This window comes from Pteropus alecto, unplaced genomic scaffold, assembly GCF_000325575.1.
Source record: "Pteropus alecto unplaced genomic scaffold, ASM32557v1 scaffold7, whole genome shotgun sequence".
NCBI classification, from domain to species: domain Eukaryota; kingdom Metazoa; phylum Chordata; class Mammalia; order Chiroptera; family Pteropodidae; genus Pteropus; species Pteropus alecto.
The window spans coordinates 41766992-41776741 of NW_006494614.1; the positions used below are offsets into that span (position 1 = coordinate 41766992).

Sequence of the window (9750 nt, forward strand, 5' to 3'; positions counted from 1 at the left end):
TATGAGATGGGAGGGTCTCAGCCGTCTTTCCAACTTGTCTTCAGCCACTCTCCCTCTTTCTACCTCAGTTTCTTCCCCTTCTCTCTCTTCTGCCAGGCGGCTTAGTTGAGTGGTTGACAAGACACACGGGAGGGGTCGGGCTGGGGGAGCTTAGCAGGCTGGAGGTCAGAGCTCCCAAGGGAATCTTCTAATGATCTTAGGGCACTTAGCTGGCCTGGTTCCGCCCTCTTTGTCGCCTGCCCCCTAAACTGTCACGTTCAGTTGTCCAGGAGATGGTGAAGAGGCTGGCTGAGCAAAGGAAAGGGAGGAAAAGGACCGCAACTTAAGGAATCCATCAGCAGAAGCCCGGAGGAAGCACAGACCCTTGCTCCCTGACATTCTTGGAGGCCAGGATGGGGCAACAGTTCAGCTGGGAGGAGGCGGAGGCGGCCGGCGAGATGGATGTGGCGGAGCTCCAGGAGTGGTACAAGAAGTTCGTGGTGGAGTGTCCCAGCGGCACACTCTTCATGCACGAGTTTAAGCGCTTCTTCAAGGTCACAGGCAACGAGGAGGCTACCCAGTATGTAGAGGGCATGTTTCGAGCCTTCGACAAGAATGGGGTAAGGCACCCTGAAGGGGAGGATTGGCAGCCAGTCCACCTGGCATATTTCTCATCCTTAAGGGAGCATCCTCGGCTGGGACTCCTGGTTCCCCAGTCCTCCTGCTCTTCTTTTCTCTCCATTCCCCTCTCACCACTTCTGCCTCATCTTTTCTCCAAAACTCCTCTCTCTCCCCATCATTTTGTCCCTTCCCATCTTCTCTTCCCTCTGCCCTGTCCCTCTGCTTCCATCTGACTCTCCATGTCTGTCTCTTCTTACTGAGAGCTGAAGGTAGGCTTGGCAGAAGGGCATATAGCCTAGTCCTCTCTGTGTATGTCCGGCCAGGGGCCTGCAGCCTTAGAACCTGGTTTCTCTCTCTCTCTCTTTCTCTTTCTCTTTCTCTCTCTCTCTCATGGCATAATCAGGATCTGTCTGCTTCCCTGAAGTACATACCTCCCACAGCTGGGGCCACTTGTCCATCCCCCTGCCAGTCTAATGATAAGGAGCAAAGGAGCTGTCCCAAGTGGGACAAGTTTTCTTGACATAGACCGTGAGCTCCCCATCGATGGGCCCTTTGAATTGAGGCTGGTCAGGTCTTCCCCACCAAGACAAGAATGCTGGAGAAGTCTCCTTCATGGACTGGGACATGGATGGATTATTACTCTTCAAGTCATGGAAGATCCCATGATATCATTCAACCACAGGGTTTCTTTAAGCCCTCCCATGACACCAGCAGCTAAGAGGGTAATATATTTTATAAATTCACACCTGGAAATTGAATTAAAAAATTGAAACTCCTTCATTATTTAAAGTCATCCAGTCTAGCGCCTCTGCAATCCTTTAAACCATTAGAGTTACTTCAAATACTTATTTGAGCCCTCAAAATTGAAGGGTGTGCGTTGGACCTAGATAATTAATCTTAAGAAATCAACAGTACCCCACTTCTCTGAGCATGGAGACCTTCACTTCCTAGGCTGAATCATGGGGAGTGCCGAGCAGTCAATGCACATCTCAGCTCCTGTCAGGGAATGGGGTCAGCGTCTTTTGTAAAACAGAAACCTCCTTGGAAATGAATCCTGTAAACTCCCTCTCAGGACACATAGTGAGCAGACTTCCCAAAGCTCCTCCTTTCTTCAGTCTCTGAGTCAGCAGCAGCCCCGTGAGGGAGCATGCAGAATTTGGTACTTCGAATTAAATAATGAGAAAACTAGGGCAAGAGGATGTGAATTGATTTGCCCAAGATCATACACTCAGGGATCCTCACTTCCAGGCAAGTGCCCTTGCCTAGAAGGCAGTTACCTTTTTAAAGAGAAAAAATGATTTTAAAAAAAGGTCATATATGACAAAACTTACTATCATAAATATATCAATCTTCCCCATACTTACCTAAAAATCCAGTATAACAATTTAAGATCCAAAAAGGATTATTAAGCCCCTGGACATCATATAGCTGTACCCCTTATACCTCATCACTTCTTACAAATTAGCATATATATTCATCAATTGCTTTTTTCCCTTTCTTTATAACTTTTATTTTGATAGGATTTCAAATTTACATTCAAACTTGCAAGAATAATAATGCAAGTAACTCTCATGTACAATTTAGCCAATATTTACATTTTTTTGCATATTTGCTTTATCATTCTCTCTCCCCCACACACACACATATAATTTTTAAAAAGAAAGTTAGCGACATTGAGCCTTTTTACCCCTAAGTATTTCAGTGTGTTTCTCTTAAGAATAAGGATATTCTTTTAAATAACCTAACATAATTATCAAAATCAGGAAATTTAACATTGCTAGAATTCTATTACATAATTGACAATCCATATTCAGGTTTGGTCAGTTTGTCCTGATAATGTCCTTTAGTGCTTTTTTTACCTTTATCTTTTTGGGGGGCGGGGAGGGAGGAGGGTTGGAAGCGGTCTAATGATGCATTGCATTTACTTGTCTCCTTAGTCTTTAATTAGGAATCTTTCTTCTCAGCTTTTCTTGTCTTATTTGGCCCTGACATTTTTGAAGATTGCAGGCCAATTATTTTGGTTTGTCCAGTGTTGCCTTGCGATTAGATTCAGGTTTTACACTTCCGGCGGAAAGGCCTCAGAAGTGACGTTTTTCCTTCTCAGTTCATCACGTCAGGGGGCACATGAAGTTGGTCTGTCACATTACTGGGGTGGTTAACTTCATCATTTGCTTATGTGGTGTTGGCCTGGTTTCTCTACTGTAAAGTTAATATTTTTCCTTTGTAATTAGCAAACATTTTATAGGGGGATACTTTTAGACAAAGTAAATATTCTGTTACTCATCGAATTTTCATCTACTGAGTTTGGCGTCTATTGATAATTTTCTAATTCCACTTCCCTTTCTCTGCTTATTAGCTGACATTATACTGGAAGGAAGAACTTTCTTAGAAGGTGTACTAAGTTCATCTGTCAGACACTGAGCCTTCTTTCTTTTCCCTTCCTACTTAGTCTCTGTCTCCAAACCCACATCCAACTCCCCTTCCCACCTCAGCACAATCTTTAAGTCAGGAAGTCTCAGTTCTGGGCCATTGATCTGAGATTTCTAGGGCAAATAAAATCAAAATTGTTCATAGAGCTAGCTCACATGTCAAAATCTGGGGTGATGGAAAACGGGTGTGGTGGAGGCGAGGAGGGAGGAACATCTCATCTCCGGGGCCACTCTCCCTTGTAACACTCTTCTCTCTGTGCTGTTGCCCTGTGACGCACTGGAATGGAAGAAAAGGGAAGCTCAAATGTCATTTGGGATCCTTATGTAACACGTGTTGGGGTCAGGGCTGGCGCGCAGATACAGCCAATTCAAGGAGAAACAGGGCAGATGACTCCACAGAGCAGATCACACGCTTGTCGATTCCACTCCCACTCCTGAGTAGGCAGAGCCTACTCAGTGGTCCTCGGTTGGTAATTAAGGCTGACGAGGGCGGATACACAGCTGATGAGATTAGTTTGGGCTGGAAGCTTCCTGGTAGTGTCCCCGGGGTTTGCGATAACCTCACAGGTGAGATCACTTGTCAGGAAGGATTTACTCTAGAACGAGCCCCTAGAACAGGAAAGGGTTGTGGGGTGGAAGAAACTCTCCTCTACTCTCAAGATTCTTTTGGCCGTTCTAATAATCAAATGGTCATGAACCTGATTAGCAAGAAAAAAATAAACAAATTTAATACATACATATGTATGGGAACCCCACATATAGGAGAGAGTCAGAGACCCCACAGGCATGAGAGGTTCAGAGACAGAAAGGGAACATGGGTATAAGACAGTCTGAGCTGGGAATGAGGTAAGGTGCCTTGGGGGCTTCAAAAGGTCATTGCAGAAACAGCAGAAGTGTATTAAACAGAATTGGTTGCCCTACCCTATAGGTAGGTCTAAAGAGGTTATTTCTGATAATCTCTTATTATGGGCAAGACCCCTAATTCAAATTCTTCTATGTAGTTAAGGGAGGGGCAGAAGTTTCTCTTGAGTCCTAGGCTAAAGTTGCCTTTAGTACAAAATGATCCGCCTACCACAGAACACATCTTTGGATGACTTGTTCTGAACTCCTTTGGGGTTATTGTGGAAGAATGCATTGTGTTGAGGAAGATGTTGTGAGAAGGTTCCAGACAAAGAATGCAGGAGAATCTGGAGATCTAGAGAGTAGGGATTTGCCAGTGGTTTTGGTTTTGCTTTTCTCCCCTTGCTGCTGGACACTGGGCTCATTTTTAGACAGTGATAGACACTGAGTGGAATAAGAAAGTGCTCCCCACTTAGTGAACTGAAGACCTGTAGCTCGAAAGTCTCAGCCTTAGGCAACTTATTTGACCTTTAATGGGTTCCTCACCCATTAAATGGAGAAAACAGACCTGAAGGAGATGAGGTATGTAAAATAGATGGTTTCTTCCAGCCATTTTGCATAATTTTTCCTACTCAACTCTTATTCAAAAAGAAACATAAGGTCAATTTTTAGTAAGCTTACTATATCATAATTATTAATGAAAATAGCCTTTTAAAGAACAACCAATTGGCATTGTACACCTTAAATTTACACAATGTTCTTTAAAGGGCTATTTTGCAATTATATCTCAATAAAGCTGGTGAAAAAAACTGGAAACAAGCCAAATAACCTTCAATGAGTGAATAGAAAACAGACTAGGGACCATTCATGCAATGGAATACTACTCAGCAATGAAAAAGGAAGGAACTATTTATACATACAGCAATTTAGATGAATCTCCAGGGCATCACGCTGAGTGAAAAAAGCCAGTTTTAAAAGGTTACACATTGTACGATTCTGTTCCTATGCCATTCCCAAGGTGAAACTATTCAAGGAATGGAGAAGAAATCAGTAGTTGCCAAGTGAGACAGTTGGGAGAAGAATGTGACTATTAAGAGGTAACACAAAAGAGTTCGTGTTGATAGTTACTTATATCTACGCATGTGATAAAATTTCATAAAATTACATACCTACAAAAGCTGCATTAAAGTCTAGTGGGGGCGGGTGTAGGAACAAACAGCCATTGCTAAAATCTACCCTAATGAAATTACCGGAGCTGTAAGAAAAAAATATATATGTACAAAGATGTTTACTGTGTAACATAAAATATTAAAACCATATTCAGCAAGAGGAACTGCCCAGAACCCCTCAAAAAAAAAAAGTTATGATTTTAAATCATTTTGAAGACTTGAGACATTTTAAAATGAAAATCCAGGAAACGAAACTACAACTACAGTCTGACTTCAATTAGGTAAATACATGGTGGAGGGTGCGGAGGACCAGAAGGAATTATATAAAAGATGCTGAATAAAACACTTCAGGAGTTGAAGTAGGCTCGTTTTATTTTCTTTTTGGTTTTTCCTTAGGCTTTTTTGCTATTTCCCTCATTTCCTGCCGTGTTCGCTTGTTGGCTCACACCTTGCTCACCCAGGCACCCGTATCTGGGGCTGGGGCTCCAAGTGGCCTGACCTAGTGGGACAGAGGTGCTCTGGACCAGCAATGTCATTTCTGATTATAATGTCAGTGGAATGACAGATACTCCTGGGGGAGCTGATGTCTCAGGCTTTGACTTAGAGAGCTGAGATCCCCAACCTGAAATATTTGAGGTCACGAGGTGTCAACCTCCTACAGCCAGCACCACCAGCCTCTCACCTCAAACTCTTCTGGAACCAAAGCTTGTTCTTCCCCCACTTCTTGTTTACTGCTTTTGGAATAATAGTCGCTGTCACGTTTCTATTCAAGGAAGGTTTAGTTTTCTAGTCAGAGTCACCTCAGAAGTGAACTAGGCCCCTCCTTCCTCTCGCCACTTAGCACCTGAGTTGAGCTCTGTCCTCACACCTCTACCTTCCTGAGTGTGGGTGGCATGCAGGCCTGTCCTTCAGTTTAATGTCTGCCTGGGACCTAGAGGTGAGCAAGAGTTGAAGCCATTGCCTTGTTCACCTTCCCTTGGGCTCGGAGTGAATGAAAGTGCAAAGGAAACTTTCAATGTAAGCGCTGCTTTCTAATCTCCTTTCAAAACTACCTTGGTCTCAAATTCAGATTAAGTTGATCATTTATTCATTGATTCATAAATATTTATGAGACCCTGACTCTGGGGATGAGTGGCACTGCGCTAGGTGTGGAAGAGAAACAAAACCCATGTAAGCCCCTCTTTTCTTCAGGAGCATATAATCTAGCTAGAGAATGAGACATACCTACAAAACAGGCAACAATGACAGAGTAAGTTTCAAGCTGTGCGGAATAGGTAGTAGGTGCTATGAATGTTAGAAGAGGGAGCGAGAGATCCTTGTGGCTGAAGTGGGCCAAAAAGGAAGGCTTCCTAGAGGTGGGGACCCTTGAGCTGAGCCTTGGAAGATGGGTAGGATTGGATGATCATGGAGACTGGGAAATGATCCTGGGGCGGAGAACAGCATGGGCAAATATGCAGAAGCCACACGGATTGCAAGGAAGAGGCAAAGCCCTGAGTCTGTACAGATGGACGGCCCAGAATAGGGCACACACCTGCACTCTGGGGATGTGAAGCAGTGGGCAGGAGGGGGTCTCACAGCTCCCACTCTCAATGCAGGATAACACCATCGACTTCCTAGAGTACGTGGCAGCCCTGAACCTGGTGCTGAGGGGCACCCTGGAGCACAAGCTGAAGTGGACCTTTAAGATCTATGACAAGGACCGCAATGGCTGTATCGACCGCCTGGAGCTGCTCGACATTGTGGAGGTTAGTATCTGCCCATGGGGCCTGGTACCTGGGCACAGGAGCACTGCTGGGCTCTGAGGGCCGGCTGATGAAGAGGGGGCCCTGGGGTTTGGGAAGAGGCACTGAAATCATTCAGTGTGCTTTCTGACCACAGTGGAATTAAGCTAGAAATCCATTATAAAAGATAAATTAAAAACTCCCATGTGTTTGGAAACTATGCAATACACTTCTAAATACTTCACGAATCAAAGAAATAATATCACTCACACACACACATATCCAAAGCATTGTGAACTGAAAAATAATGCAAACATAACAAAACTTGTGGAATGCAGCCAAAGCTGGGCTTGCGGAAACGTGTATAGCCTTAAAAAATGTATATTAGAAAATAAGAGGCCGAAAATCAATGATCTAAGAAGTCATCTCAAGAAATTAGAGAAAAGGAAGGTAAATCAAACCCAAAGATAGTAGAAGAAAGGAAATAAGAAAGAGCAGAGATTAATGAAATAGAAAAAAAATACGCAAGAGAAAATAAGTCAACAAAACCGAAAGTTGGTTCTTTGAAAAGACTGGCAAAGATGATAGACTACTAGCAATAATAATCGAGGGGGAAAAAATGCCCACTAGAGCACAGACTCTGACATGTGAACTGTGCTAAGCCTGTTACCCCCAGAGCCGCATTTACGGGGTGGGAGTTCTTAGCCCATTTTATAGATAAGGAAATCACCTCGTGGAGGTTCTGTGTTTGCCCAAGCTCATTCACCAGAAGGTGTGTAGCTGGCTGTAACCTGAGGCTCTCTGACACAGTCGGTGAGGGCCTGCTCTGTGCCAGGTGTAGGGCTGGGCAGTGAGGCCTTGGGGATCGGCCAGCTATGCCTCTGCCCTCAGAAAGCACCCAGTCTAGGAACTAAGGATAATCCTCATGTTTGTCTGTCTCTTCTCCATTTCACTTCACGAATGTTGCCTCACTGGAAGAGGAAACAGGGCAAAGGAGAAACCTCTTCTTTCCCCTCCAGTCCAAACACTCGTATCTCTTATCATCCTGTTTCACACACATAGATGCACACATCCATAAATATACTAAATTCTCTTTTCCTCTCTGAATCTCTATTTTCCTCTGTAAAGTGCTCTTTAGACCATCACAGTGCCATACACATCCCTCCCTAGAGGTTTTGGTTTTTGGCTTTGGTGCACATAGTGAAAACGCCAATGGGGTGACGTGTGAGGCCAGGTACTCCTCATTTGGAACTAGGCCAATGGGACCCTGAGAGAACAGCCTGAGGACAGGTCAGTTTTTATTTGGATCTGGGTCCTTTGGTCCTCAGATGCACAGCCTGGGGGACAGCGCTGGGGACACGGTGCTGAGGGACCTCGGTCTTGGGGGAGGGGTGGAGTTTGCAGGGTCCCATCAATGCCTCTGTGTTTTCTCTGACAGGCAATTTACAAGCTGAAGAAAGCCTGCAGGGTGGAGATGGAGGATGAGCAGCAAGGCCAGCCGCTCACTCCCGAGGAGGTCGTGGACAGGATCTTCCTTCTGGTGGATGAGAACGGAGATGGTAACTGGGGCAGAGACGGTGGCCCACTCCATAGCACCCCCACTTCCTGGCCATGTGACCTTGGGCAAAGCCTTCTACCTCCTAACAACTAGTGTCCTCATCTATGAGCTGGGTGTGTAAAGGACTACATGAAATCACAAAGGGTGTCACTAGCACATGACATTTTAAGAGTGATTAAAATTCCTACTGGAGTTGCTGATGGAAGCCAGGTAAGCAGAGAGAAAGAAAAGGAGCTTTGGAGTCAGGCAGACATTTAAACCTCTCAGCCTGGTCTCCGTTTCCTCATCTGGAAAGTGGGGATAATACCTCTGAGAGGAATGGGGTAACATATTTAAGAGCCAGGCATAGGGGAGGCCCATTGAGGCTACTGGGGCTCTCCACCCTCGCAGCCCCAACACACCCAGAAGAGTCCTCAGAACATTTCGAGAGTACTGTGGTCACAAGCAAAACTCCAATTCATTTGCAAAGAAAGTCCCTCAAAGAAACCCTCGAAGGTTCAAGGAGATTCGTGGAGGATCAGAGAATTGACAGGCCCCAAGCTTAGGCCCCAAGACTGAAACTGCAGGCTTGTTCGTATAAAAGCTATAAGCGCACCCAAGAAGAGATGGCCTCTCCTGTCAACTCTTGCCCCCGACTCCATTTCTTCCATTCTCCTGAATGACTCTCTCCTGCCCCTTGCTCAGGCCAGCTGTCTTTGAATGAGTTCATTGAAGGTGCCCGTCGTGATAAGTGGGTGATGAAGATGCTGCAGATGGATGTGAATCCCGGTGGCTGGATCTCTCAGCAGAGGCGGAAAAGTGCCATGTTCTAGAGGGGTCTGGGGCCCTGGGAGCCCTGCCAGAGTCCACAGGCCCCCACCAAGACTCCAGGCTTACCAGGTTTCTGGAGCAGTGGGAGGGCTCCTGGCTCAGCCTGCTTATGCCCACTCTTATCCTGGCAGCCCTGTGAAGGCGATGGGGCTGCACGGGAAGGGGGAGGGGCTGTTGGTCTGAAGCTGCCTACTGGGAGGGTTTACTGGGTGGTGAAGGGAATGGCTTGCTCACACCCTCCAGCGGCTCCTGGGCAAACTATGCCTTGGTTAGATGGTTGTTGGGGTCCCACAAATTCTTACATGGTTCTTAGCTGGAAGAAAGGGCAAACTGAGAGGTGGGGTCCTATATACCAAGTTAGCAATGAGAATGCTCACATTGTATGAAGCAGACTGGTAGAAGGCAGGGGCTGGAAGGCGGTGAGTCTGAAGAAAAAGTAGGAGTTGGGTGCGGGGTGAAAAATAATTACATCCCCAGCATCCTGAGGGGTGTTCATGAGAGGATGCTTGCCTCCTCCTCTCCAAGTTGGCTGCACCAGGTACATCAGCAAGGGAAACCTGCAGCAAGTCAGGCCATGGTCTCCTGCCCTTGGAGGGGTCAGCCATGCTTAAGGGGCTGTTTCA

General features: G+C 45.8%; 1 protein-coding gene across 1 annotated transcript; it reads left to right on the forward strand.

The window, feature by feature from the left end:
• The first annotated feature begins 392 nt into the window (after nt 1–392).
• On the forward strand, nt 393–9129 carry GUCA1B (guanylate cyclase activator 1B). The gene is made up of 4 exons (XM_006926556.1): nt 393–599; nt 6634–6783; nt 8198–8318; nt 9002–9129. The coding sequence occupies exons 1-4, from the start codon at nt 393–395 to the stop codon at nt 9127–9129; spliced, it is 606 nt and encodes a 201-aa protein (XP_006926618.1).
• The last annotated feature ends 621 nt before the right edge of the window (nt 9130–9750 follow it).